The 27,635-nt window shown below is 63.2% G+C and overlaps 3 protein-coding genes across 3 annotated transcripts in view; 1 reads left to right on the plus strand and 2 right to left on the minus strand.

The window, feature by feature from the left end:
* Window positions 1–1,176: 1,176 nt before the first annotated feature.
* On the minus strand, window positions 1,177–2,463 carry LOC142593710 (interferon-induced transmembrane protein 1-like). Its single transcript, XM_075712199.1, has 2 exons — window positions 2,248–2,463; window positions 1,177–1,344 (listed from the first exon to the last, which is right to left on the minus strand). The coding sequence occupies exons 1-2, from the start codon at window positions 2,461–2,463 to the stop codon at window positions 1,177–1,179; spliced, it is 384 nt and encodes a 127-aa protein (XP_075568314.1).
* Window positions 2,464–5,945: 3,482 nt separating this feature from the next.
* LOC104036789 (dispanin subfamily A member 2b-like) lies at window positions 5,946–8,030 on the minus strand. The gene is made up of 2 exons (XM_075712725.1): window positions 7,815–8,030; window positions 5,946–6,480 (listed from the first exon to the last, which is right to left on the minus strand). The coding sequence occupies exons 1-2, from the start codon at window positions 8,028–8,030 to the stop codon at window positions 6,283–6,285; spliced, it is 414 nt and encodes a 137-aa protein (XP_075568840.1). The 3' UTR covers window positions 5,946–6,282.
* Window positions 8,031–16,669: 8,639 nt separating this feature from the next.
* Window positions 16,670–27,635, plus strand: part of B4GALNT4 (beta-1,4-N-acetyl-galactosaminyltransferase 4) — a 32,001-nt gene continuing 21,035 nt past the window's right edge. The window contains 1 exon segment of the mRNA XM_075712710.1: window positions 16,670–16,820. Coding sequence (XP_075568825.1) covers window positions 16,670–16,820 — 151 coding nt within the window.

The raw sequence follows: 27,635 nt of genomic DNA on the forward strand, positions 1-27,635 counted from the left end.
GAGGAGGCTCAGGGGACTTTGGGGGCTGAGAGGGGACTTTGGGGACTGAGAGGGGACTGGGGGACTTTGGGGACTCAGAGGGGGCTTGAGGGGGCTTTGGGGATGGAGAGGGGGCTTTGGGGACAGAGAGGGGACCTGAGGGGACTTTGGGGACTCAGAGGGGGCTGTAAGGGGGCTTTGCGGACTGAGAGAGGACCCAAGGGGACTTTGGAGACTCAGAGGGGGCTGTAAAGGGGCTTTGGGGACAAAGAGGGGACCCGAGGGAACTTTGGGGACTGAGAGGAGGCTCAGGGGACTTTGGGGGCTGAGAGGGGACTTTGGGGACTGAGAGGGGACTGGGGGACTTTGGGGACTCAGAGGGGGCTTAAGGGGACTTTGGGGACTCTGAGGGGGCTTTGGGGACTGAGAGGGGACTCAAGGGGACTTTGGGGACTCAAAAGCCAAATTTCCGCCTTGGAGAGCCGCTCCCTTGGCAGCGAAGGGTGGTGTGGCAGCGCCGAGGTGGGGCAGGGGCAGGTGTGGGCTTGGAGGACGGTTTCAGGGTGTTGAAATGAGGAAAGGTGGGACCCCCCCCAGCTCCCCCGCTGAGCCCTGGGCTTCCCAGCAGCAGCTGCCGAGCCCGGCGGTCCCTGTCCCTGCGGTGGCCGCGTCTGCCCGCATGGTAGATGATGCAGGCAGGAAGAAGCACAGAAACTGGTTTGGGAGGGGTGCAGGCTGTCTCTAAACACCCCAGAAACCTGGGGAGGGTGTGTGTGTTTGCATTTAATCAACAGCACCGACATGGCAACCCCCTTTCCGAGCCGCTGCTGCTCTTCCTCCGTCAGCCCTGCCTCCCCGCTCGTCTGAGTTACGGGGTAGCCCTGGTCCCCCACGGTGGGGATGCCTGGGGGGGGGTAACGCCTCCCAAAACCCAAAAGCGTGACATTTCCAACAGGCAGGGAAGGAGCTTTATTGACTGTGAGCTCACCCCACGGGTTCGTGCCGAAGAGGGTTGTCTCGGTCAGGCTGTGCCAGGACGGTGCCTGAGGACACCCCCTTGTCCAGTGGGCGCGGGGAGGAGGGTGCCGCAGGAGCCGCACGGCTCCCCCACGAGTGAGGCGGGTGGGTTTCGGGTGAGCGGGGTGGAGGGGAAGGAAAAACGAGGCCCCAGCGCCGCTGCTCCTCGCTGGGACGGGGTTAGACGTTTCTGCTCGCCAACAAGCTGTTGTAGTACAGAGCCAGCAACACGATGCAGATGATGGTAACCACGATGCCCAGGCAGAGCGCGGCGATGTTCAGGTGCTTTGCCGTCCTCCCGTAGCTGCCAGCAGCTGCCTGGTCGTGGGCGATTATCCTATCTCTGGCCTGCGGATCGGGAGAGGGAGACGGGTAATGAAAGTGCACAAGCCGGAGGCGATGGCGGTGATGGCGATGGGCTGAGGGTTCATCCCGGTCTCCCTTGCCATTGAGCAGCTGGCCTCGCCGAAGCCTGGCGCCGGGATCCACCGGGCTCTGCCACAACCCCAAGAAACCCAGCCCGCCGCGGCAGCAGCGGAGCTCGCGGCAGCCTGAAAGCGCTTTCTTAATGGCTTACTAAAAGCCATTACGTCTGGCAGCGCGCTGCGCGGCGCTCTCGGGGGGCCGGGGCGGCAGCGCAGGAGGGGGAGAGCTGGGCAGAAGAGGGGGGTCCGGTCGGGAGCGCCCACACGGCACTTCCCGCGGTGCCGGCAGATGCTGACACGCGCCTGTCCGCGGTTATCAGGGTGCCCGTTAAAGATTATTTGCTTTCAAGGTAATAAAGGAAAAGCACGCAGGGAGCAGCCGTCCCTTATCTCAGGTAGGGGCCAAGCCTCGTGGCGGCTTTGGGAGCGCCGCGGGAGGAGCTGGGAGCTGGCTGCCCACCTTATCTCCCTGCGGGAGAGGGTTTGGGGCTCGCTCGAGTCTGCGGGAGCAGAGCCGGACCCGCCGTGCTGCCCGCGTCCCCCTTCCCCGACGCAGCGCGGGAGGACGGGCGGCGCGGGGCGGCGTGGTGGGGCTGCACGTGGCAGGAGGGAGCGGAGGGTGTCTCGTGGGGGGAAGGATGGGAAACGGGGGCGGTTTGGGGCAAGCTGGGGCAGGGTGGGACAAGATGGGACAGGGTGAGGTGGGGTGGGACAAGATGGGACAGGAGGAGGCGGGATGAAGGAGCCCTGGCATGGCGGCAGGCGGCAGGCGGGACCCCCGAGCCGGACAGGGGAGTGTCAGGATGGGGCCGACTTCACGCCTCACCTTAATGGAGAAGACGAGCGCGATGAAGCCCAGGCAGAAGGGGTTGCAGAACATGGCGTTGAAGAAGGACCAGAGCACAAAGTCCTGGGAGCTGGGGACGGGCTCCGGCTGAACAAAAGAGGTGATGGTGGGGCCGAAGGCGGTGGCGGGGGGTCCTACCCCGTTCCTGTCGTAGGGCTGCATGTTGATGCTGACGGCCTGGGGGAAATGCTCCATGGCCGCCCGGTGCGGGTGTGGAGCAGGGGCACGGGCGCCTGGGCTAGTTATAGGCGAGAGCAAGGGTTTGCCGGGGTGGGGCCACCCTGCCCAGCAGCACGCAGGGCACCGGCGCGGGCGCAGCGGCTCGCTGGGGGCCGGGCTGCGGGCTGGGGTGGGCTCCCCGGGCGGGCTGGGGGCTTAGGGCCAGGCGGGGCGAGAGCCGCAGCCCCAAGCGGGGTCTGGGGGGCAGGCGGAGGGGGATGCCCATGGGGCGGGCGATGCCATGGGGTGGGCGATGCCATGGGGCGGGCGCCTCGCCTGTTGCTCGTTGCTTTTTGCCCTCTCGGGCTGGTAAGTGATTTCTGCCCTGGGCAGAGCTGCGCCGCTGGGGTTAGTCACCGCGGGGACACCGGGCACGGGAAGACAGCAGGGATGTGCCACCGGTGGGGGGGCAGCCACCAGCCCCCCCCCCCCAAATCCCCTCCCCAGCTGCAAACCGCTGCCCAGGGCTAGCTCACCATCCGTGGAGGCTACAGCCAGCAGCAGCGGCGGGGGTCACCCAGCCCGCTGAGTTTGCATGTTGGGTTTCGAGGGTTTTTTTTGTCCTCCCTTTGGTTTTGCCATCCATGATGGGGTCTTGCAGCCGCGATGAGGGCTTGTGGCTGCCCGAAAAAGGTTGAGGTGTGGGGGAAAAAAAAAAAAAGAAGAAAGCTTCAAGAAAGCAGCAGGGAGGGAAAAACTATTTGAATCAAAAAAACCACCAAGGCACAGAGCTACGAACTGCGTGGGTTTTGGGAACATCAGCAACTGTCCTGCTCGGTGGCCGGCTCCCGCAGCCAAGTGAGAGGCTGAGAAAGGGAAATCCAGCCCCGATATATTTGTGAGAAATGGATTTTTCCCGGCTCAGGAAGAGTGGAGGGTTGGTGCCAGGAGGAGGGCAAAGGTGTTTGTCACCTGTCCTCACTGCCGCCTGGGTTTTCTGGCCATCCCGGTAATTCGGGCGCGGATCTGAAAGTGCCAGCCCCTGATGTCACTTGTCCCAAAGCCACAGAAAATTAAAGTTTTGGGGTTTTGTTTTTCCTCAGCTACTTCCCTGGTGGCACAGGGCTGCTCATTGAGGTTAAGGAGGTTTGTTAGGTCGTGGTGATAATTAAGGAATCACTGCGGGAAGCGGGAAGGCCGGCGGGGATGGGCAAGAGGATGGGTGGAGGAGGGCGAGGGCTTGGTGGGGACTTCAGGGGAGCGTTTGCACCCCAGCCCCAATGCCCGACGGACGGCGCTGCCAAAAAAGCTGCTTGCAGGAGCCCAGCCGCAGGTTCCCCGTTTTGGGGTGCCAGGGCCCCTCCATGGGGCACCACCTGCTTCTCCAGCTCGTGCGGAGGCGAAGGGACCCGCAGCGTGGGGACGCCGGCCAGGGGCAACCGGCAGCTGCAAGGACCGAGCGCAGCTGGTTCGTTCCTCGTCCATCGTTTCCGAGCATCGGTTTAGGGACGCCATTTCCCGCAACCCCCTGGCACAGGCGGGATTACAGCTGGTGTCTCACCGCCCCGAGCTCGGCACCAGCCACCCACCGGAGTTCCCACCTCCCTACCTGCGTTTCCAGCTTTCTGGTTTGTTTGCCCTTGCACTTGAGCAAACGAGACGCCGGAGACAAAGTTCAACACACATCGCTGCTGCTGGCCAGGTGCCTCTGCCCGGCCCCGCTCCCGCGCATACCCCCGGCCCTTGGCGAGGTGCTTTAATGCCCGGGGATGGCTCGTGAGCAGGGACGGGCAGAGTTCAGGGGATGCGGTGGGTGATGGCTTTTGGGGCACGCGCCGGAGGGAGGGTGCAGGAAAGCGAAATGCCGGGGTGGCGGGTGGTAGCTTTTGCATGCCCGGAGGGAAGGCTCTGCAAGGCGAATGCGGAACCATCAGGTTTGCGGGAGGCTTCTTGTTCAGCTGGTTTGGGAGCGGCTCGCCAGGTTACGCGGCTCGCCGAGGGCCGGCACGGGTCCCACCGCTCGCTCGGCACTCGCTTCTGCAGCGTGGCCGGGAGTTCGAGGGCTCGGTGGCTGCTTGCCAACAGCCTGAAGCAATTCCTGTAAGAGCACGAACAGGCTGTTTGCATCCTCGGAGCACTGCTGCCCCGCTCTTACACACTGCCGGGCGGCAGCTCCCGAATCGGGTGGATTTACCCCGGAAAAAGGGCTTTGCTCTCCCCGCTTTCGGAGTGCCCCTGTGCTGGCTGTCCCACCTGTGCCGGATTTGGCTGGGCTGGCGTGGTGCTGGCAGGCACGGCGGCGGCCCGCGAGCTGGGCGGGCAGCGAGCAGCCCTCTTTGCAACTGGGAGCCTGCGCTTGTTTGCTCTTACAGGAAGAAGCGGAGGAGCAAATGATTCACGAGGAAGCTGGTGCCAAGGATCCTGCAATAAATACCGTTGTGTTTTGCCGGTGGGATTTCTGACATCTTACTCATAAGCACAGCTTCTTGGCAGAGGTCTGATGTTCTTGGGAAGAGGAGGAAAAAAAAAAAAAAAGGGCTTTTTTCCCTATCCTCGTAGGGTCCCAGCCCCGAGGACCTGAGCCTGCCAAGGGCGAGGAGCGCAAAGGCTTCCAGCAAGCCGGGGAAAGGGGGAGCCAAGCCAACCGCGTACTTGAAGCTCTGTCAAGTGGGCTTCAGCCAGGATTTTTCGTGGGGTCTTGCCTGGGCATCGCCGAAGCCGGGCAGCCGAATGCCACGTGCCGGCAGCCGCGGAGGCGCGAGGATCGCTGCCCGCTTCCCAGCCAGCCGTTACATCCAGGCCGCGGGGACGGCTGGCGTGAAGGCTCGATGCTGAAAAAGCGTTGGAGGGGAGGAGAAGCCCCCCTCGCTTCACCCCAAAAGCAGCCCTGCCTGGCTGGCGTCCCCACCAGCGGCGGCCCCAGCGCCGCCCCATCTCTCGGGGCCGAGTTGGACGGCGCTCTCCCACAGCACGGCGCTTTGGGATGGAGCCACACCACCCACAGCTTCCCCTTCCCGCTGGAAGTCTCTCCCAGCTTCCGCTGCCCCGCACGTGGCTGCACAGAGCCGTGTTCCAGCTCATCTTGCACAGCCCTGTCCCGTCCCCCCCGCCAAAATCACCCAAAATCAAGCTTGCTCTCGGCTCCGCTTGCTGCTCCCCCCCCGAGGGTCGGTGAGGATGGGGATGCTCCCGGTGAGGATGGGGATGCTCCTGGTGACACCCCAGCAAAGATGAGGTGCTGCCCGCACCCTCGGGGTGAGCCTCACAAGCGCTCCGCGTCCCGAACACAGGCCTCTTCCCCACGAGTACCCGCGCTCACGGAGCCGGGCGCATCCTTGAGCATCATCCCTGCACCGCTCCGTGCCAAGGGACAACTTCCCTCTCCAGGCGCGTCCCAAGGGTGGACGCCGTTTCTCATCCGGCCAAGCCAGGGCGGGGGGACACCCCCAAACCACTCCCTGCCAAAATGAAACTGAGCCGGGGGTAAAAGCAAAAAGAAACCTTTATTTGAACCAGGTTTTCTCCAAACTTCTCCTTAGGACTATTCTTAGAGGCACGTGGGGCTACAAAACCAGAGTGAAGCGGCAAGCGGAGAAGCACGGTTGCCCTATGCTACGGCCAGTTTTTGGGTGCTCGGCTCCTGCCAGAGGAGAGGTCTCCAGGCACTTCCAGCAAGGCCAACGAGGGCGGCCATCAGAGGGGGCTCTGCAGGGGCTTTGAGCGGTGAGGAAAGCGGGACAGGAGCCCAGCGGGCTTCGGGGGGCTGCAGGGAGGACATCCCGCCCCGCTCCGAGGGGCGACGGGACTCCGAGCAGACGCAGCACGGGATGCTCTGCCCGTGGAGCCAGGGAAGGGCTAAGTGGGGCCGAAGGAGTTGTATTCTGGCTCATGGTGGAAGACGTTCATCAGGGCGATGGTGCCGGTAGCGATCAGGACGATGATGAGGATGACGAGGAGGATGTTTAGCACCAGGGCGGTGATGTTCAGGTACTTGGCGGTGGAGCCGTAGCTGAGCGCCCCGCTGTAGTCGCCGAGGACTTTGCGGTCCCTGGACTGGGGGGAGGCAGAGGGGAAGAGTCAGTGGGGTTGGAGGGAGCCAGCGGAGGGGGACGCCCCGGGGGGACCCGGGCTGCAGCCGGGTGGGAGAGGCGCTGGGGGGGCCGTGCAAGCCCGAGCTGCTGCGCTGGGCTGAGCCCCCTCCCCCGTAGCACCAGGGGTATGCTGGGGTGCCAGTGCCCCCACTGCCCCCAACCCCAGCCTTCTCCAGAGCTTCCAGCCAGCACCGGGGCTCTGGGGGGGGCAGGGGTCCATGGGGTGGGGGCTTTGGGGGTTCCATTGGGCATCCGCGGGTTTGAGGCTCTGTGAGGTCCATGGAGCTACCTGGGGCTGGGGGCTCTGGGGGGTCCATGGGGCTCCTGGCTTGGGGGCTCTGTGGGGTGCCTTGAGCACCCCGGGGTTGGGGCTCTGGGGGTCCATGGGGGCTCTGGGGGGTCCATTGGGCACCCCGGGGTTGGGGCTCTGGGGGTCCACAGGGGCTCTGGGGGTCCATGGGGGCTCTGTGGGGAGCTTCGGGCACCCCGGGGTTGGGGCTCTGGGGGTCCACAGGGGCTCTGGGGGTCCATGGGGGCTCTGGGGGGTCCATTGGGCACCCCGGGGTTGGGGCTCCGGAGGGTCCATGGGGGCTCTGGGGGGTCCATGGGGGCACCCCGGGGTTGGGGCTCTGGGGGTCCATGGGGGCTCTGGGGGGTCCATGGGGGCACCCCGGGGTTGGGGCTCTGGGGGTCCATGGGGGCTCTGGGGGGTCCATTGGGCACCCCGGGGTTGGTGCTCCAGGGGCTCCATGGGTATCCCCGGGGTTGGGGCTCTGGGGGTCCATGGGGACTGTGGGGGGTCCATGGGTCTCTCTGGGGTTGGGGCTCTGGGGGTCCATGGGGACTCTGGGGGGTCCATGGGTCTCTCTGGGGTTGGGGCTCTGGGGGTCCATGGGGGCTCTGGGGGTCCATGGGGCTCTGGGGGGTCCATGGGGACTCTGGGGGGTCCATTGGGCACCCTGGGGTTGGGGCTCTGGGGGGTCCATGGGGCTCTGGGGGTCCATGGGGGCTCTGGGGGGTCCATGGGGCTCTCTGGGGTTGGGGCTCTGGGGGTCCATGGGGGCTCTGGGGGTCCATGGAGCTCTCTGGGGTTGGGGCTCTGGGGGGTCCATGGGGGCTCTGGGGGTCCATGGGGCTCTGGGGGTCCACGGGGCTCTGGGGGGTCCACGGGTCTCCCTGGCGCTGGGGGCTCCGAGGAGCCCCCCGGGGCCGCCCCGACCCCTCCACCCAGCCGAGGGCCGGGCTCCCCCCGCCCTCCCTCCGCCCCCCGTGCGTCCCCGGGCGGGACCCCCCGACCTTGACGGAGAAGACGAGCGCCATGAAGCCCAGGCAGCAGACGTTGGCGTACAGCGTCGTGCAGAGGGACCAGGCCAGGTGGTCGCGGGGGGGCGGCGGCGGCGGCCCCGGCTCCACCGCCACCACCGTGCTCCGCGGCAGCCCCTCCATGTCCAACCCCTCCGGCAGCGGCTCGTAGGGTGGCAACCGGTCTCCCCGCGTTAGCGACCGCTCCATCCCGGGCGGCTTCGGCGCTGCGGCGGGCGGGGAGGAGGCGGGCGTCCGGCCGTGGTTTCGTTTACTCGAGACCGCGGATGGGACGGGGCGGGGCCGGCCCCTCCGGGCACCCCTTGGCGGGGGGGAGAGGAGGGCCCCGGCCTGGCCTTGGGCCGGTTGGGGCTGGCAGGCCGCGGGGTTCGCGCTGGGGAGGGGTGCGGGGCGAGGCGGGCGCCATTCGGGCCCGCAAGGCCGCCGCGGCTGCTGGCCCCGCCGGCGAGCGGGCCGGGGGCACGAGGAGCCGGGGTGGCGGACCCCGGCCATGCCCCACGCTCAGGGCATCGTCCTCCGCGTGCAGGGCTGGGGGGAGAAGGCGGCGGCGGCGGGGACGGCCAGAGCCACGATATTCGCCCTCCCCAGTCGCCATTACGCAAGATGGAGCCCGGCTTCCCGGGGATGGCCGAACACCCGCCCGCCCGCGGGAAGCACGGCAACGAATCCTTTGCGTTGCTCCGGCTGCAAGCACGGCTTTTGCTTTACTTATTAAAGCGCCTTTATCTCAACCCGCAAGTTTTCTCACCTTCACACTTCCGACTCTCTCCCCCTTCCCGCGGGGTGGGGCTGAGCTGCTCGCCGGCTTCGGCAGCGGCAGCCCGTCTTGGCGCCCAGCGTGGGGCCCGAAGGGTTCAAGGTGGCGACAGGTTTCCGGAAAACGCTCGCTCGCGTTTATGGCCGTTACCGCTGTTTAGCCATTAATGGGCCCGCTCCTGCGCCGGCCGCCGGGCTCGCTCGCCTCGCTCTGTCTTTGAGCCTGGCGCGCTCGGCGGCGGCGGCGGCGGCGGCAGCGGCTTCTCCCTTTCGCCGCTTTGCCGTCTTGCCGTCCCGCTCATCATCCGGCGCTGCCGTGCCTTGGGAGCGTTGTGATAACGGCGGTGGCGATGCGCCTGGGCTGGCAGGCGGCCAGGGCGTCGCGGCGGGCTCTGCGCTGCTCTGCTTGGACAGGCTGGAGCTCCCAGCGCGAGCTCGAGCCGAAGGACAAGGCCACGGGGCAGGCGTCTGCGGCCGCGGATAAGCCCACGCCAGAGGAAATACGTCTCAAAGCGTCTGTGGCCGTGGTTATGTCTGTGCCACAGCAGGTGCAGCTCTGAAGAGGTTGTGGCCCAAGGGTAAGTCCACGCTGGGGAAGGTACACCTCGAAGCATCTGCGGCTCTGCATGAGGTCAGGCTGGAGCACCTCAAAGCGTTATGGCCGTGGATGAGCCCACAGCAGAGCAGGGACGCCCCTGGAGGGACTGCAGCCATGGGTAAGGCCACGCTGGAGCAGGTTTACTCCTGAAGGGACTGGCTGTGGGTAAGGCCACGCTGGAGCAGGTCTGTCTCTGAAGGCGTCGTGGCCCATGGAGAAGGCCACGCTGGAGCGGGTCTATCTCTGAAGGCGTCGTGGCCCATGGAGGAGGCCACGCTGGAGGAGGCCACGCTGGAGAAGGCCACGCTGGAGTGGGTCTCTCTCTGAAGGCATCGTGGCCCATGGAGAAGGCCACGCTGGAGCAGGTCTATCTCTGAAGGCGTCATGGCCCATGGAGAAGGCCACGCTGGAGCAGGTCTATCTCTGAAGGCATCGTGGCCCGTGGAGAAGGCCACGCTGCCACGCTGGAGCGGGTCTATCTCTGAAGGTGTCGTGGCCCATGGAGAAGGCCACGCTGGAGCAGGTCTATCTCTGAAGGCATCGTGGCCCATGGAGAAGGCCACGCTGGAGAAGGCCACGCTGGAGTGGGTCTATCTCTGAAGGTGTCGTGGCCCATGGAGAAGACCACGCTGGAGCAGGTCTATCTCTGAAGGTGTCGTGGCCTGTGGAGAAGGCCATGCTGCCACGCTGGAGCGGGTCTATCTCTGAAGGCATCGTGGCCCATGGAGAAGGCCACGCTGGAGCAGGTCGATCTCTGAAGGTGTCGTGGCCCATGGAGAAGGCCACGCTGGAGCGGGTCTATCTCTGAAGGTGTCGTGGCCCATGGAGAAGGCCACGCTGGAGCAGGTCGATCTCTGAAGGCGTCGTGGCCCATGGAGAAGGCCACGCTGGAGCGGGTCGATCTCTGAAGGCGTCGTGGCCCATGGAGAAGGCCACGCTGGAGCAGGTCTATCTCTGAAGGCATCGTGGCCCGTGGAGAAGGCCACGCTGCCACGCTGGAGCGGGTCTATCTCTGAAGGTGTCGTGGCCCATGGAGAAGGCCACGCTGGAGCAGGTCTGTCTCTGAAGGCGTCGTGGCCCATGGAGAAGGCCACGCTGGAGCGGGTCTATCTCTGAAGGCATCGTGGCCCATGGAGAAGGCAACGCTGGAGAAGGCCACGCTGGAGTGGGTCTCTCTCTGAAGGCGTCGTGGCCCATGGAGGAGGCCATGCTGGAGCAGGTCTATCTCTGAAGGCGTCGTGGCCCGTGGAGAAGGCCACGCTGCCACGCTGGAGCAGGTCTATCTCTGAAGGCGTCGTGGCCCGTGGAGGAGGCCACGCTGGAGCGGGTCTATCTCTGAAGGCGCCGTGGCCCGTGGAGGAGGCCACGCTGGAGCGGGTCTATCTCTGAAGGCGCCGTGGCCCCTGGAGGAGGCCACGCTGGAGCGGGTCTATCTCTGAAGGCGCCGTGGCCCGTGGAGGAGGCCACGCTGGAGCGGGTCTATCTCTGAAGGCGCCGTGGCCCGTGGAGGAGGCCACGCTGGAGCGGGTCTATCTCTGAAGGCGCCGTGGCCCGTGGAGGAGGCCACGCTGGAGCAGGCGCACCTCAAAGTGACTGTGGTGTTGGATAAGTCTATGCCACAGCAGGTATAGCCCTGGAGAGATGGTGGCTCATGGATAACTCTCCACTCGGAGCAGGTACACCCCTAAGGGACTGCAGTTTATGGATAAGTCCAAGCTGGAGCAGGGGCAAGGGGAGGAGTTCATTGCAATGTTAAACCCCATGGTCTGGTCCCAAGGTGCCAGGGGTGGAGATTGTAATGGAAACACCTTTAAACTGTTGTAACCCATGATTTGAATTGCATGTTGTAGGAATTACTATAGCAGGAACCACCTGAACCCACGGAGGAGAAGCCTTACAAGCAGCAGTGCAAGCGCAGCAGTGACCCGACCCGAGCTGGCTTTGGTGCCCAGTAACTCCGTGCCGCACACCACCCCTCCTGTCCTGCGTGACCGCCGTAACTGATGGAGCCCGAAGCCAGGGACTAAATGAACTCAGTGGACATTTTGCGGGTATCTGTGGACATTTTACAGACACTTTACAGGGGTGGTCCATAGCCTAGGGGGATGATGTCCGTGTATTATATCAAAGGATGGGAAGGGGGGTGGTGGTTAACGAGGATGTATTGGATAGTGTGGGACCTGAGCGTGACGTAAGGTATGGAATAAGGGGTGGAGGATGTGCTGGGTTTGGCTGGGATAGAGTTGATTTTCTTCTTAGTAGCTCATATGGGGCTATGGCTTGGATTTGTGCTGGAAACAGTGTTGGTAACCCAGGGATGTTTCGTTCTTGCTGAGCAGCGCTCACACAGAGCCAAGGCTGTTTCTGCTCCTCACCCACCCCAGCAGCGAGCAGGCTGGGGGGCCCAAGGAACTGGGAGGGGACACGGCCGGGACAGCTGACCCCCACTGACCAAGGGATGTCCCACACCGTACGGCGTCGTGCTCGGCACGTAGAGCTGGGGGAAGAAGAAGGAAGGGGGGGACGTGCGGAGTGATGGCGTTTGGCTGCCCAAGTCACCGTTACGCGTGCTGGAGCCCTGCTTTCCCAGGGATGGCTGAGCACCTGCCTGCCCATGGGAAGCAGGGAATGAATTCCTTGATCTGCTTTGCTTGCGCGTGCGGCTTTTGCTTTACCTCTTAAACTGTCTTGATCTCAGCCCACGAGTTTTCTCACTTTTGCTCTTATGATTCTCTGCCCCATCCCACCGGGGGGGAGTGAGTGAGCGGCTGTGTGGGGCTCCGCTGCCGGCTGGGGTTAAACCACGACACCCCTTCTTTCCCCTCTTCTTTCTTTGTTCCCTGCTTTCCTTGTCCCCTTCTTTGCCTTCTTTTTCTTTGCTCCCTTCTTTGCCCGCCTTGTTTCTTCCTTCTTGCTTTACCCCATTCTTTCCCCCTTCATTACCCCCTTCTCTCCTTGTCCCCTTCTTTACCCCCTTCTTTGCCCTCTTTTTCTTTGCCCCCTTCTTTCCTTGTCCCTTTCTTTGTCCCCTTCTTTGTCCCCTCCCGGGGTTGCTGTCTGGGGTCAACTGCGAGTGTTTTGGGGTGCTTGGTGAAGAAACCCTAAATAAGGTCCCTGCCACACGGCGCTGGGAACCCCCCTTCCCTCCCTGCTTGCAGCCCCAAACCCCAGCTCCCCGCTGCCGGCAGTTTGGATTTTTGGTGTGTGCAAGCGGTCGAGGCTGATGGGGTACACCTTCTCGTCCCCTGAAATTTCTAGCTCCATTGAGGAGAAGGGCTTTTGGCAGAAGCAGCCCAGGATTTTTGCACGGTGTGGATCGCCACTCCCCCGATTTTTTGGAGGAGGGTTCTTCCTGGAACCCTCATCAAGGCAGGGCCAAGCACATTGCTGGAATGGGGTGCTCGGCACAGGGAGGCAGGATGTCATGCGAAGGGCTTGGGCTTGTTCCTGCCTGTGAAATCCCCGAAATCCCGCTGGTGGGGGCAGAGAGCGGATTTGGGCAGCACCCGGGCAGGCTGCGGCTGGCTGCGAGCTCGTCCCCTCCGGCTCTGTCACCAATAAGGCAGCTTTTGTAGGGTCCAAGCAGCCAGGAACAAACCCCACTCTTGAGGAGGGACCCAAGCCTGGCTCCGAGCCCGTCCCCCACAAATATGGGGTGAGGCCGGGAGGTGCCACTTTCACCAGGGACATCATTTGGGGCCCGTGGAAAGTCCCGCACTGGCTCCCTGTGGTCCCCGAGGGCACCGTTCCCCGTACGAAAATTGCCTTCCCCAACTATTACACCAACCTGTCTTTATAGCGTGACAGCGCATTAACTTTGTTAATATGTCTTAATTCACGTTATACACTGCAATATAAGGAGATAATAAAATTTTACTGGCAACTCTGGGATTGCTCATGCTTAAATAAAACAAATCAAATGACAGCCTGGCCTTGGAAAGATGGACTTTGCTTCTCAGAAGCTTCAAGCTGTCCGTGAATGATAAAGGATACCCTGGGACAACCAAGGCAATGCCCGCATCCCAGCCGCTCTGCCGCGTCTTTGAAACCCTCGCAGCGTCGTCCGGCGTCGCAGATCAGTAGCTCCAGCGGGAGTGACTCCAGGGGCAGCGGGATCGATAGACCAGCAGCGAGAGTGCTGCAAGAGTGGAGCGGCTTTGCAAAGTTTGACTCGGATTAGTAATCGGTAGCGTGGGTGCCAGTGGTTAGTCAAGTCATAGAATCCTTGAATCGTTTAGGTTGGAAAAGACCTTGAAGATCATCCAGTCCAACCATTAACCTCACACTACCATGTCCACCACTAAACCAATTAAGGGGAGAGGAAGAATTTCATGTTTCCTGCCTTGGTGGCTGGATCATTTATAATGAAAGTAAAACCGGGAATCATTAAGGTTGGAAAGGATCTCTAAGATCATCAGCCCAACCATCAACCCAACACCCCCATGCCCACTAAACCATGTCCCCAAGTGCCACCTCTGCCCGTTTGTTGAACCCCTCCAGGGATGGGGACTCCCCCACCTCTCTGGGCAGCCTCTTCCAATGCTTGACCACCCTTTCCGTGAAGAAATTTCTCCTAATATCCAACCTAAACCTCTCCTGGCACAGCTTGAGCCCATTTCCTTGTCTTGTACCTGAAGGATTGATGGGTATAAGAACCCTGCGTGAAGCCACGTTCGGCGTGCCCCGATTCGGCTGGGACTCGTTGTGTGCGAGCGTGTTTGCTCTTGTAATTCTGTACTTTGTGCCACAGCCGCTCTCCTTGGTTGGCACGGGCCAGTCGCAAATTTTTCAGGACATCCCACCGGCATTCCCAAACCTCCCAGACCCCCGCGGGGCGGCTGGCAGGGTGGGAGGAGGCTGAACTGTGTTCCCCTGCCTGAGGGCTCTGCAGACAGCGTGCCCCGACCCATGGCCTCCCACTCCCTTTGCTGGAGGGGTGCAAAAAATGGGGGAAATAACAGCTTAATTTCCCCAAATGTGCATCTTCCGCACCCGCTGGGAGAGCCTCGTGCAGAGATCCCCTTCATCCCGGCCTCCTCCTCCTCCTCCTGGCTGGGGCAGCCCTGCAAGCCCCCGGCCGCCCCAGCCCGCTGCAGGGCTTGGTGGGGTCTGGTTCTTGCTGGGGTCCCGTTCTTGCTGGGGTCCCGTTCTTGCTGGGGTCCGCTTCTGAACGAGGGCCGAGCTTCCCGCTCTGCTGCTTTCCCCGCCTGTTGGTATAAATTGGGCTCAATTAGGAGCTAATTAACCTTCCGCAGCCCTCAGGGAGCTGAGCGCAGGTTAGCGCAAACCGGAGCGCTGGTGCCCTCTAGTTTTCCCAGCTGTGAATGTATTTTTTTTCTCTAATAACTGATTTCTTGCGTGTTTTTTCCCACAACCCTGAGCTGCAGCGAGGAGGAGCTGCTGCCTCAACTTGTGGAGTGGGAAAGGAGGGGGAAGAAAAAAAAACCCAAACCAAAATCTGATGCTTTCGGCACTGTGCTGCGGAACACCAGCCCATGCAGTGAAATGAGTTGTGGCCGGTCTCAGCCTGGCTGGGCAGAGGTGGCCGGGGGGCTCAGGGCCGCGGCCCCGAGGAGCGGCCCTGGCGAGCGGCTGCTTCCAGGCGGCGCGGTCCGCATCCCTCCGGCGGTGAGGCCTTGGTCGCTGCCGGCATAATTACGTCTTTAATTACCCTGTCTTTAATTACCCCTGGGCTTCGCGCGGGGCGAGCTACAGCCCTCGCGCTTCGGACGGCCCCACTGGCAGAGGAGGCCTCGGCCCCGGGGTCCCTGCACCCAGCGAGGGGATCCCAGGGTTCCCAGCCCCCATGGGATCCCTGCATCCAGTGAGGGGGATCCTGTGGATCCCTGCACCCAGTGTAGAGGATCCTGGGGATCCCAGCCCCCATGGGATCCCTGCATCCAGTGAGGGGGATCCTGTGGATCCCTGCACCCAGTGTAGAGGATCCTGGGGATCTCAGCCCCCATGGGATTCCTGCACCCAGCGAGGGGATCCCGGGGTTCCCAGCCCCCATGGGATTCCTGCACCCAGTGAGGGGGATCCTGTGGATCCCTGCACCCAGTGTAGAGGATCCTGGGGATCTCAGCCCCCATGGGATTCCTGCACCCAGCGAGGGGATCCCGGGGTTCCCAGCCCCCATGGGATTCCTGCACCCAGTGAGGGGGATCCTGTGGATCCCTGCACCCAGTGTAGAGGATCCTGGGGATCTCAGCCCCCATGGGATTCCTGCACCCAGCAGGTGGGCATCAGGGGGATCCCAGCAGCCGTCCCTATGGGATCCCTGCACCCAGTGAGGGGGATCCCAGGGATCCCTGCATCCATCCCTATGGGATACCTGTACCCAGCGAGGGGATCCTGGGGTTCCCAGCCCCCATGGGATCCCTGCATCCAGTGAGGGGGATCCCAGGGTTCCCAGCCCCCATGGGATTCCTGCACCCAGCAGGTGGGAATCAGAGGGATCCCAGCACCTGCCCCTATGGGATCCCTGCACCCAGTGAGGGGGATCCCAGGGATCCCTGCATCCATCCCCATGGGATCCCTGTACCCAGTGAGAGGGATCCCGGGGTTCCCAGCCCCCATGGGATCCCTGCACCCAGTGCAGAGGTTCCTGGGGATCCCAGCCCCCATGGGATCCCTGCACCCAGTGCAGAGGATCCTGGGGATCCCAGCCCCCATGGGATTCCTGCACCCAGCAGGTGGGGATCAGGGGAATTCCCGCTCCCGTCCCCACGGGATCCCTGCACCCTGCGGGGGGATCGGGTGGATCCGCGCACCCGCGAGGGGGATCCCCCCCCGCCCCGCCGGCCGGAGCGGGCCCCGCAGCCCCCTGCCGCGGCCGCGCGGGAACGTACCATCCCCGCCGCGGGGGGGAGAGCTGGGGGGCGGCCCCGCCGAGGCCCGCGTCACCCCTCCTGCCGGCCTCGCCGGGCCCCGCGGCGCGGAGACACCTTCCCCCTCCCTCCCCGCCGCCGCTCCGCCCTCCCGCCGCTGCGGGACAGGAACGGGAACGGGGACACGGCCACCGCCCCCCCCCCCGCGCCCCGCATGGCCTCGCCCGCGGCGCCTCGCGGGGATGCCGGCCCGTTGGCGTGGAGACGCGCGGCGCCTCCGCCGGCTCCTCCCCCCGCCGGGCGCCCATTGGCGGCGGGCCCGCGGCGGGCGCCTGGCGATTGGCGGGCGGGGCCGTCGCTCGGGCCGAGGGGGCGTGGCGGCAGCGCCGGCGGGGCGGGGCCGGGCCGCGGCGCCCCCCTCCCGCCGCGGCCCCGCTCATTCATTCCCCCGCCCGCGGGTGGCGGCGCGACGGGGCGGCGGCGGCGGCGATGGCGATGCACCGGGCGGCCGGGGGCCACCGCGCCGAGCCGCGCCGCCGCCCCGCTGCCCTCGCAGCCGGCTCGTAGCGAGCGGGCCGGGCTTAGGGGGCTCGATGGGCCGGGGCTAGGCCGGCGGCGGCGGCGGCGGCGATGCGGGCGGCAGGATGCCGCGGCTCCCGGTGAAGAAGCTCCGGAAGCAGCTGAAGCTGCTGCTGCTGCTGGTGCTGCTCACCTTCGCCGTCTGGTTCACCTACCTCCACATCAGCCTGGTGCGCCAGGGCCGCGCCCTGCGCCTCCCCTTCGCCTACGGCAGAGGTAACCGGGGGGCGGGCGACCCCCCCCCCCAGCCGGGGGCAGCACCGGGACCCCCCCCACCCCTCGGTACGAGGCCTCGGTGGGGTTTGGGGGTCGCCCCCAAAGCGTGGTGGGTGCCCCCCACCACTCTGGGCTCCCCCCTGCCCCCGGCTCCGCTCCCCCCAGCACCCGCAGGGGTGCGACCCCCCCCCACCGAGCACCCGCAGGGGTGCGACCCCCCCCCCCCCAATGGGGCCTTTCTGCACCGCCCGGGTTTGGGGAGAGCGGGACCCCACCACGGGCACCTCGCACCGCACCCTGCCGCTGCACCTTTGGGGACCGGGGTGACCGGCAGAGACCCAGGAGGGACCCCCCAAACCCGTCGGGGGTTCTTTATTCCCCTCCCTCGAGCGGCTCTGTCCTCATTTTTCCGCCCGCCGCTTTGGCTGCGATGACAAAGAAGGCCATTTATAGCCGCTCGTCGCTGCCTGGAAGGGGCAAAGCCAACCCTCCCGTCCTCTCCCAACACTTTCTCAGCCTGCGCTTCTCTAGCCGAAAAAAAAAATAGAAAAATCCTTCCTCCTCCTCCAGCCCCCAGCTGGCGCCTGGGGATGCAATCCGGGATGCAATCCGGGATGCTCCGCGGGGCTAAGCCAGGGGGCAGGTGCTAGCGCTCGCCCTACGGCTCAGCTTCGTGGTTAATTGCTCCTGGCTTTACCCTTGCAGACCTCGCTGGGCTGCTCGGGCAGCATAAAACTACACGAAATATCGGCGGGTGAAACTTGAGCTGTAACGTTTCGGGTCGGGCTGAACTCGCCTAGTGGTTTTTGTCCTAAAAAAATTAGAAAGAAATGAGAGTTAGTGCTTATTTAGGCACGAAATGGCTTTCCTGAGCGGGTCGGAGCAGTTCTGGAGGCCGGTGAAGCCTCTCAGCTGGCAAACTGAAAGTTTCTGACCGTAGCAGCAGCATGATCCTGCAAATTTTTGGGCCTGACGGTAAAATTGGGGGGGAAATTGTGATAACGCTAATAAGAGAGGCAGGAAATGAGGCTGCTTGTGCATCGCCTCAAAGGAGCCGCTACGGGGAGGCTGCGCCGCTTGTTTTCTTCTCTCCGCTGCAGGGTTGTGCCTGATGGAAAAGCCACAAGTTACAGAAGTCTAACCGCGAGGAGCTGCCCCCCGGCTCCGCGATTATCCCGGTGCTGAGGAGGGCCCGGTCCTTCCTCTTTCGGGACCGGCAGCCTCGGGCAGGGGGGAGATGGCACGGGATCGCTGGCCCTGCGGACGGCTGGCCGTGAAAACCGCGGATCGGGGTCCCTCTGGGTGTCGGGATGCAGCGGTGCGAGGGCGAGACGAGGTTTTCCTCCGCAGCTTCATCCGGGGAGGATGCACAGAGCGATGACTGTGTGCCGGCGAGCAAGCGCCTTCCCTGGGCGCGTTTTCGGGTGCGGGACCGGTGGGTGCCCGTTCCTGCTCTCCCTCGCCTCCTCCCTGCGTGCCCTGCATCCCAGCCTGCCCCCCGGGATGCTCCGAGGGGGGCCCGCAGGGTTTGCTGTAGCAGCGAGGAGATGCACAGCCCCGCTCCGGCTCGCAGCGGGGAGACCCTGCGGCTGCTGCGCAGCTGGACGGCTGCGAGCCGGGGGGCAATCGGCACCCGACTTCAGGGGAGAAGAGGGTCCGTGGGAGGTGGGGAAGAGATGGGGACGGTGCGGTGCACGGGGACAGCGCAGGGCCATCGCGGCTTGGGAGGTGCTGGGCGAGGACTGAGCTCCGGCAGTGTTTTCCGCTGGTCCGGCGATGGGATTTGGGTTTGCCCCATGCCACGGGGAGCACGGGCACCTTCTCTGGCTGGGGTGCGGCGAGGTGGGTGCTTCCCCAGGGGAACCTGCACCTCTCCTGGGCTGGATCATGCCCCTCTCTCCGCTGTCCGGGGCCAGACTCCGGGGAGAGGCTGCTCCTTGCGCTGGGATTTTCCAATCGGCCCCTAAAGCCTGGGCGAGCGCGTGGCAAAGGTGGAGTTTAGGTCCTGCTGAGCCTTTTTTTTTTTTTTTTTTTGAAGTGTGGTGATGGAGAGGGGTTGGGTGGAGGCTGGGGAGGGGATTTGGTCACGCGTAGATGGACCCCAGTCCTGCAGCTGCAACCCAGCAGAGAGCCGGAGTGGGAGAGCCAGGGAGCCGGTTTAGTTGGAAAAATATTGAATGGAATTAAAAAAAAAAAAAAAAAAAAAAGAGAGGAATAAAAAAAAAAAATTATCCAAGGGAAAAAAATATATATTCAAGAAAAAACTCGGTGTGAGAGTTTGCAGGGAGAGGGAAGGGTTTGGGGCTGAGCCGTGGGGAGAGCTGAAAGGCGGAGCTGTGCTGGAGGGGGCTCTGGGGCAGCCCCCCTCTGCCCGGAGATGTTTTCCCCCTCCACCTCGCTTGTGTTGGAGCCGCCTTCGCGTCGTGGGGAAAATCTTGCTTCCCGTGGCCCCAGGGGTCCTGCCGCGGCGGGGCTGGAGTTTGCTCTTCTCCATCTCCCAGCTTTCGCAGGAGACACCCCACGCCGTCGGCGTGCGTTGCGTTCCCGATGGGAAGCGGAGGGTACCCGATATTCCCCGGGGCTTAGCGGGTGTCCCTGGGCTGGGGCGAGCGCGCGGGGGTCACCGTGCCCTCCCGGCTCGCGTGGCTCCTTCCTCCGCCCCGACCCGTACGGCCGTGGGATCTGCGCCCGCTGGGACCCCGCTGCGGCGCGCTCTGCTGCGTCCTGGTCCCAGATCCCTTGGGGACGCACAGCCTTGTCCCCGAGAGGGAGAGGAGGCTGGGGAGGATGCAGGGCTCTTCAGCGTCACTGCAAGGGCCTGCGCACCGAGAAGCGTCTGAGATTTGGAGATGACTTTTTTTTTTTTTTTTTTTGGCCGCTGTGAGCTAGAACCTGTCTGGCTGCTGCTGAGGGTGCTGCCCGTCTTGCATCAGCTGGCAGAGGATGTATGAAAAAAAAAAAAAAAAGGTTAATTACTCATTAAATGAAGCGTCACCAAGCAGATGTACTTTCTGCAGGCTGAAGGTGCAGGGCACGAGGCTTTTTGGTAGCCTGGGGGGTGTGAGGTGGGGAGGACCCGGCCAAGCGGCGGTGGTGGGGTCTGCGCGTGCCGAGGAGCGCAGCAGAGGTGTGGGGGGGATTATTTGGGGGTGCCCGGGTCCCCTCGGCCCGGCCGGCGGTTGCACGTGGAGCTGGCGCATCCGGGGACTTGGCTGGGAACCATGCTGGTGCGATGCCTCTGATGAAATAACCCCCCTTTTCTTATCTTCTACAAGTAGATAATTACCCTTCTCTGCCTAATTGAACACACAGATTCCTCATCTGAAATAATGAGGCCATTACGGTGTTCTCCCGGCTGGAAACTGCTCCGAGTCAATGGGGTGGAAATGCTGGCGTGCCAGGTGGAAAGGGAAAAAAAAAAAAAAAAAAAGAAGGGGGGAAAAGAAAAAAAGGGAAGAAGGGAAAAAAAATTACAGTAAAAATCTAAATTGGCTCTTAGCAGGGAGCAGGGCTGGCCCTGCTCTCCCCGCAGCCGTCTCGCCGGGGCGGTGATTGAGCACGGGGTGCTGCGGCGGGGCCGGGAGCGGGGTTCAGCAGGGCGTCGCGGCTGGGCTCTGCGCTGGAGGACGCTGAAGCCCGTTCATGGCTAAAGCGGGGCCGTCTGGGGAGGAAAACGCAGCCGGGCTTCTCGACGCCCGCGGGCCGTGGCACTGCCCGGCCCTGCCCGTGCATCCTCGCGAGCTCTGTCTGGAAGAAGAGCTGCCGGCGTGCGGGAGCGGGGGACGCCCGTGCTCTGGCGGGCCCCCAAAAATGCCCGGCGCCGGGGGCAGCGGTGGGTTGGATGCTCTTTGTTGGGCTCGGCCCGTCGCTGCCTGCAGAGCCTCGTCCTTGCCTGTGCCCCCCGGGGACCTCTCCGGGGTCTCACGCGGGGCGAGCAGGAGGGAGAGGGTTTGGGATGGCGCGCGGCAGCGTTTCCCCCGAGCTGCAGGGGATAACGTGGCTTTTTTTGGACGGAGCGGCTGCAATATGTCCTTTGATTTTAATTGGGAGGCTGAAACGCTGCAAACAGCGGTGGGTTTCGCTCCTTTTGTCAGGGATGCCGGGAGCAGGTAGGGAAGAGGATGAGGAAGAGCCCTTTGAAGAGGAAGGGCAGCAGGCTTCGCGAGGAGGCTGGGATGCTGCTTTTCTTTCTCTTGGCATCGCCCCGCTCTCCTATCCCTGCTAGAAAAGGCTGCTTTCCCCAGACGGACACCCCTTGGGGTCCCGGTGCCGGGCAAAGCTGGTCCCATCCCCGCTGCCGAAAAGGCAGGTTTGGAGCCAGGGGGATGGGCTGGCTTTGGTGGCTCTGGGACCGTTTCTCCGGCCAGGAAGCCCTGCAGCCCTCATCTTCCTCGCCGGGCTGTGGCCTGCTTTGCCCTGGGCTCCTTGCCCTGCTCCTTTCGGGTGCCCCGCTGCCCTGAATCGGCTCTTTGTCACCGCACCGACCTGCCAAGAGCGAGCCGGATGGAAAAGGAGCCGGACGCATGGACAAGCGGACGCATGGACAAGCGAGCCCTGTCTCTTGGTTGGGAGGGGCTGAGAGCAGCTCGGGGCTTTCTGGCAGGTGATGGGGGAGAAGTATGCAAAAAATTTGGTACGTGCCTATTTTGGGTTTTTCAAAGGCAAAAATTTGACTATTCAAAGGCACGACTGGGTTTGAACCACCCCGCAGCAGCATCCCGCCCCAGCCTGGCTGCGACCTGCTCCCCTTGGAGTCTGGGGGGGTCCCCAAAAAAGTCCCTTGAAGCCAGGGGAGGTGGGGAATTGCAGGGCTTGGTAGTGAAGCAAAAAAAAAAAAAAAAAAAGGGTTACGCTGGGGTGATTTATCCTTAACTCTGCCCTCCTGCTGCTGGTGGGTGCAGCTCTGCTCGCTGCGGGTTTGGGGGGCTAAGGGCTCGCTGCGATGCACCCCGGCGCTGGGACTGGGCAGGGTGCCTGGGCCTGATCCTGTCCCTGCTCCGGCCCTCTGCCCCCGGCGCTGCGGCGGGCCGGTGACGGCGTGGGGACCCGGAGCTGGGCTCGGTGCTGGAGCCGCTCCTCTTGCCCGCAGCCGTGGCTGGTAGGGCAGGGCCGGGGGGGCTGGAGCGACAGGACGAGAGGAAATGGCCTCAAGCTGTGCCAGGGGAGGTTTAGGTTGGATATTAGGAAAAATTTCTTCATGGAAAGGTGTCGTGGTTCAGCCCCAGCCCCAGCTCAGCACCACGCAGCCGCTCGCTCCCTTCCCCCTGCCCCGGTGGGATGGGGGAGAGAATCGGAGGAGTGAGAGTGAGAAATGCTCCTGGGGTGAGATAAGAACAGTTTAATCATTGAAATAAAATAAAGTAAAATAATAATAATAATATAATAATAATAGTAATAACAATATCCAAAGCAAGTGATGCCCAATGCAATTGCTCCCCACCCGCCGACCGATGCCCAGCCAGTTCCCAGCAGCGATCGCTGCTCCCCGGCCAACCCCCCCAGTTTCCATACTGCCCATGATGCCGTATGGTATGGAACGGCCCTTGGGGCAGTTGGGGTCAGCTCTCCTGGCTGTGCCCCCTCCCAGCTCCTTGTGCCCCTGGCAGAGCAGGGGAAGCTGGAAAGTCCTTGCCTGGCATGAGCAGCGCTGAGCAACAACTAAACCATCAGTGTGTTATCAGCGTTATTCTCCTACTAAATCCAAACCACAGCACTGTGCCTGCTGCTAGGAAGAAAATTAACCCTATCCCAGCCGAAACCAGGACAAAAAGGTAGTCAAGCATTGGAAGAGGCTGCCCAGAGAGGTGGGGGAGTCCCCATCCCTGGAGGGGTTCAACAAACGGGCAGAGGTGGCACTTGGGGCCATGGTTTAGTGGGCATGGGGGTGTTGGGTTGATGGTTGGGCTGATGATCTTAGAGATCCTTTCCAACCTTAATGATTCCCAGTTTTTACTTTCATTAAGAAATAATCCAGCCGCCAAGCCAGGAAACATGAAATTATGACTCTGCCCTTAATTGGTTCAGTGGTGGACGTGGTAGTGTTGGGTTAATGGTTGGACTGGGTGATCTTGAAGGTCTTTGCCAACCTCAACGATTCGATGATCTGGCCCCGTACCCAGGGAAAAGGGCTTTATCACCCTGGCCCTGGGACCTGCTCCCTCTGCCCGAAATATTCAGGTGCAGGGTGGGCGAGGGGGGGAGCGGATCCCTGGGGATTCACCCTGCGCACCCCAGGATTTCTGGCACTGAGCACGTGATGGCAGGGGTGCGGCTTTACTTCTAGGCATGCAGCTTTATTTCTAGGGATGCAGCTTTATTTCTGGGGGTGCAGCTTTATTTCTGGGGGTGCAGCTTTATTTCTGGGCACGCGGCTTTATTTCTAGGGATGCAGCTTTATTTCTGGGGTGCGGCTTTATTTCTGGGGGTGTGGCTTTATTTCTAGGGATGCAGCTTTATTTCTAGGGATGCAGCTTTATTTCTGGGGGTGCAGCTTTATTTCTGGGGGTGTGGCTTTATTTCTAGGGATGCAGCTTTATTTCTGGGGATGCGGCTTTATTTCTAGGGATGCTTCGCCCTTTGCTTTGCCCTCCTGGGAGCTGCGCGGTCCCTCCCCAAGGAAAGGGTGTCGCGGGCGCGTTTGTCGCTCCGGTCTCTGCGTAAACCCCAGACCCTGGGCAGCGGGGATGGTTTTGGCACGTGCGTGTGTCAGCAGGCGATGGCAGAGGGAGGAGAGAGCGAAGCGCTCTGTCCCTTCATCCCTCCTCAGCCATGGAGGCTTTTCCAAGACCTGGCAGCTTAAGTCCTTTTAAAAACAGAAAGCACGACATAAAACAACCTGATAAAAAATATTCTCCATCCCTTTTAATGTGGCCGTTTGCTGTCAATTAATTTCCAGCGCTGTTTCCCTCCTCTTGGGGCTTCTTTTGAAGTCTCCTCTAACTGCGGAGCTGTTGATGCTCTGCAGCGAGCCGGGGTCACTGGCCACCTCCTCCGCGTCTGGGAGAAAGGTGGATACGTATGGAAGGGGGCTCTGGAAAAGCCCGGCTGGCCCAGTGCTGGGGCGGCGTGTTCCTCTGCCGCATGGCATTTCTTCTCCTCTGCCGCATGGCATTTCTCCTCTGCCGCATGGCATTTCTTCTCCTCTGCCGCATGGCATTTCTTCTCCTCTGCCGCATGGCATTTCTTCTCCTCTGCCGCATGGCATTTCTTCTCCTCTGCCCCATGGCATTCCTTCTCCTCTGCCCCATGGCATTCCTTCTCCTCTGCTGCATGGCATTCCTTCTCTGCTGCATGGCATTTCTTCTCCTCTGCGCATGGCATTTCTTCTCCTCTGCCGCATGGCATTCCTTCTCCGCCGCATGGCATTTCTTCTCCTCTGCTGCATGGCATTCCTTCTCTGCCGCACGGCATTTCTTCTCCTCTGCCGCACGGCATTTCTCCTCTGCCGCATGGCATTTCTCCTCTGCCGCATGGCATTTCTCCTCTGCGCATGGCATTTCTCCTCTGCCGCATGGCATTTCTTCTCCTCTGCCGCATGGCATTTCTTCTCCTCTGCCGCATGGCATTTCTTCTCCTCTGCTCATGGCGTTTCTCCTCTGCCCCATGGCATTCCTCCTCTGCCCCATGGCATTCCTCCTCTGCCCCATGGCATTCCTCCTCTGCTGCATGGCATTCCTCCTCTGCTCATGGCATTCCTCCTCTGCTCATGGCATTTCTCCTCTGGTCTTGCCGTGCCACGATGGAGTTGAGCAGCGTTCGGAGCATCCTGGAGAGGGCATCGAAGGACCCGCAGCTCCGCTCATCCGGCACGCCGTCCCGGGGGGTTTGGCACGGCAGGGACCTTTGCTGGCTGCCCGTATCTGCGGCTGCCAGACTCGGGGGGGATGCGGGGAGGCGAGCGCGTCCCCAGTCTGGCTGCGCGGCCGCGCTCGCGGCCCTCTCTGTGCCGCCGGCTTCGGCACCAAAGCGGCGATCGAGGGAGCGCGGCGGCGGAGGGGGCGAGGAGCGGGGGCTCCTGGCATGCCGGGGGCGGCCGTGGCGGCGCGATGCCGAGCGGCCCTGTCCCGCAGCCGGCCAGCTCGCTGCGCTGCGAGCCCGTCACGGCGCCGGGCGCTTGGGCGGCCGTAGCTGCGCTGGGAGGAGCTGCGGGTTACCCCTGAGGGGGTCTCGGTGGGTGCCACACGGGCGCCTCGGCCACTGCCGTCGTGTTTGGCTTCCCCTGGCCCGGAGGTGACGGCTGCGAGGGCCAGGGCAGGGACGTTGGGTCTCCATTCGGGAAATTCTCCGCTGCGAAGGCGTAGCTGCCGTACACCCGGAGATGCTCGGGGAGGGCGAAACGCTTTCCACGCCCCCCGGCGCGGGCTTTTCCCGAGCACCGGGAGCTCTTTGCGTTGGCGCCTGGGAGCTTTATCCTTCCCAGCACCGCCGTGCGTCTCCCCTCCATCCCTTCCCCGCGCCGTGCCGCGGCCGGGCCCCTCCGGCGCCGCTCTTCGGGAGGGGACGGGCAGCCCCGAGGTGTCGGTGGCTGCTTGCCTTGGCAATGGCGGGGCCGAGGGATTTCGGCCGGGCGAGGAGAGGGCTGGGAGCCGGCAGCTGACCGCCGGGAGCCTCGCTAGCGCGATGCGCAGGAGGATTTTGGGGGCTGGGGGAGGCTGAACGGGAGCGGATGGTCCCCGCGGAGGGGTAGAGCTCAGCCGCGTTCGCCGCCAAATTAAAGCGAAGGAAAAGGCTAAAAGCAGCCGGGGCTGGTGGAGATAAACCAGACGCTGGCTGGAACAGGTCGGAAGGCTGGCAGCTGGCGTGGGGCACCCCACGGGCTGTCCGCAGGGCAGCAGGGAGGCTGGAGGCTGAAATACTTTAAGGCACTTTAAGGAATTCTGCCCGATTCCCAGCACATCACAGGCTATGAGTAGCCTCCCCTGGGTGCTGTGTCCCGGGAAGCGAAAGCTTCGTGCCGAGGGCCCTGAGGGAGCATCGTCCCCGTGGAAGTGGGCAGGGCGGGGGGACGGGTGCGTGGTCCGGCCGGAGCGGCTCCAGCACGCTTCGGAGCTGGGGCAAAATGCAAGGATGCCGGGGGAGATGGGGGACGGAGGGCAGCGGGTGCGCGGTGAGGCGTGGGGCGGAGCGGGGCAGATCTGGGTGCTGTCGCTGCACGGGGGGGATTCGGGAGCCGGAGCTGAGGGTGGAAACGTCAGGGCTGCCTTTCCTGGTGGGTGTCTGTCCGCTTGAGCGGTCCCATGGCAGCTCCGTTGCCAGCCTTGAGCGATTCGGCATTGATTTCCATTGTGCTGCCTGAGAGGGATGTCACAGAGGTGATAAACAGCGTGAAACGAATTGGTTTCGGGGAGGCAGGGGGGGGAAAAAGAAAAAAATCCCCTCGCTCTTCCCTCGGCGAGGCGTCTGTGCCTTGAGGTAGCCACCCGGGGACCGAAACGAAACCCTTTTCTCAGCCGGCGGCCGGTAAGAGCGGCACCAGAGTGAGGAAGAGTGACTGAAGCAGGCGGGGAAGGGCTCTCCGGGGGACGGATCCTGCACCCTGCCTGCATCCCCATGGTCACAAGCCCCGTCCTCCTCGACCCCATCGGTGTCACCTGCTGTCACCCGGCCCACGTGAGCTCCTGCACCCCCGGCGCCGTGGAGCAGGCAGCGCTGCAGGCAGCGCTGCAGGCAGCATGGTGGGTTTTTGGGTTTTTTTGGTTGTTTTTTTTTTTTTTTTCCCGGCGGGCAGCGCTGCGTTTTTGCGGTGGTGGAAGGGGGTTTGCAATATTGACTCCTTGCTGGCTAATTATAATTGCTTAACAGCTCGTTAGGAGGATCGGTGGAGGGATGCTCGCGCCTCTCTCCTCCGGCGGCTGGCTCGGAGGCTGCATCTGCACTGGAGAGCACCGGGCTGCTGGTAATTAAACCGGTGGGTTTAATAAAAACGCCGACACTGCCACCTTTGCTGCAGCTGTGTCTGGGTGTAAATGTCACCTCGCTTCACATTGCTGCTCCTTGCGCTTCCCCCTGAGCCCCATCACGGCAGCGTGCCCCCGTTCAGCCCTTGGGGGTTCAGCCCCGAGGGCCGGGCTCGGTTTTCTGCCCCGTGGCAGCATCCTGGGAGGATGCGCCGGGGCGCGGAGCCGTCCCGCGTGGCCGGAGGGATGCCACCGCTCGTGTTGCAGGGGAAAGCGGGAGCTAGCGCGACAGCAGCTCTGGGGGGCCCGAGGGTGGGCAGCAGAGCCCTGGGGAGGGCTCTCTCCTTCCCGCTGGCCCCCGCGGGGGTGGGCACCCCCCGGGCATCGCCCTGCCGCCGGTCCTGGCGTGGTTTGGGACTAATTTAACTAAATGCCTCATGCAGCGCTGCAGGCTTGGGGAAGAGTGGCTGGAAAGCTGCCTGGCCGAAAAGGACCTGGGGGTGTTGGTCGACAGCGGCTGAACATGAGCCAGCAGTGTGCCCAGGTGGCCAAGAAGGCCAACAGCATCCTGGCTTGTGTCAGGGGTAGTGTGGCCAGCAGGAGCAGGGGGGTGATTGTGCCCCTGTGCTCGGCACTGGTGAGGCCGCACCTGGAATGCTGTGTCCAGTTTTGGGCCCCTCGGCACAAGAAGGACATTGGGGTGCTGGAGCGTGTCCAGAGAAGGGCAGCGGAGCTGGGGCAGGGTCTGGAGCACAGGGCTGGTGGGGAGCGGCTGAGGGAGCTGGGGGTGTTCAGCCTGGAGAAGAGGAGGCTGAGGGGAGACCTTATCGCTCTCTACAGCTGCCTGACAGGAGGGGGCAGGGAGGGGGTGTTGGTCTCTTCTCCCATGGAGTTAGCGATAGGATGAAATGGGCTCAAG

This window comes from Pelecanus crispus, chromosome 6 (genome assembly GCF_030463565.1).
Source record: "Pelecanus crispus isolate bPelCri1 chromosome 6, bPelCri1.pri, whole genome shotgun sequence".
Classification (NCBI taxonomy): domain Eukaryota; kingdom Metazoa; phylum Chordata; class Aves; order Pelecaniformes; family Pelecanidae; genus Pelecanus; species Pelecanus crispus.

Bases quoted from the DNA above. Each gene is read 5' to 3' on its own strand.
- LOC104036789 (XM_075712725.1), bottom strand. From the start codon at position 8,030: ATGGAGCGGTCGCTAACGCGGGGAGACCGGTTGCCACCCTACGAGCCG. The intron at 6,481-7,814 runs GTCGGGGGGTCC...GCCTCCCCCCAG, and splicing joins CGCTCGTCTTCTCCGTCAAG to TCCAGGGACCGCAAAGTCCT.
- LOC142593710 (XM_075712199.1), bottom strand. From the start codon at position 2,463: ATGGAGCATTTCCCCCAGGCCGTCAGCATCAACATGCAGCCCTACGAC. The intron at 1,345-2,247 runs GTGAGGCGTGAA...CCCGATCCGCAG, and splicing joins CGCTCGTCTTCTCCATTAAG to GCCAGAGATAGGATAATCGC.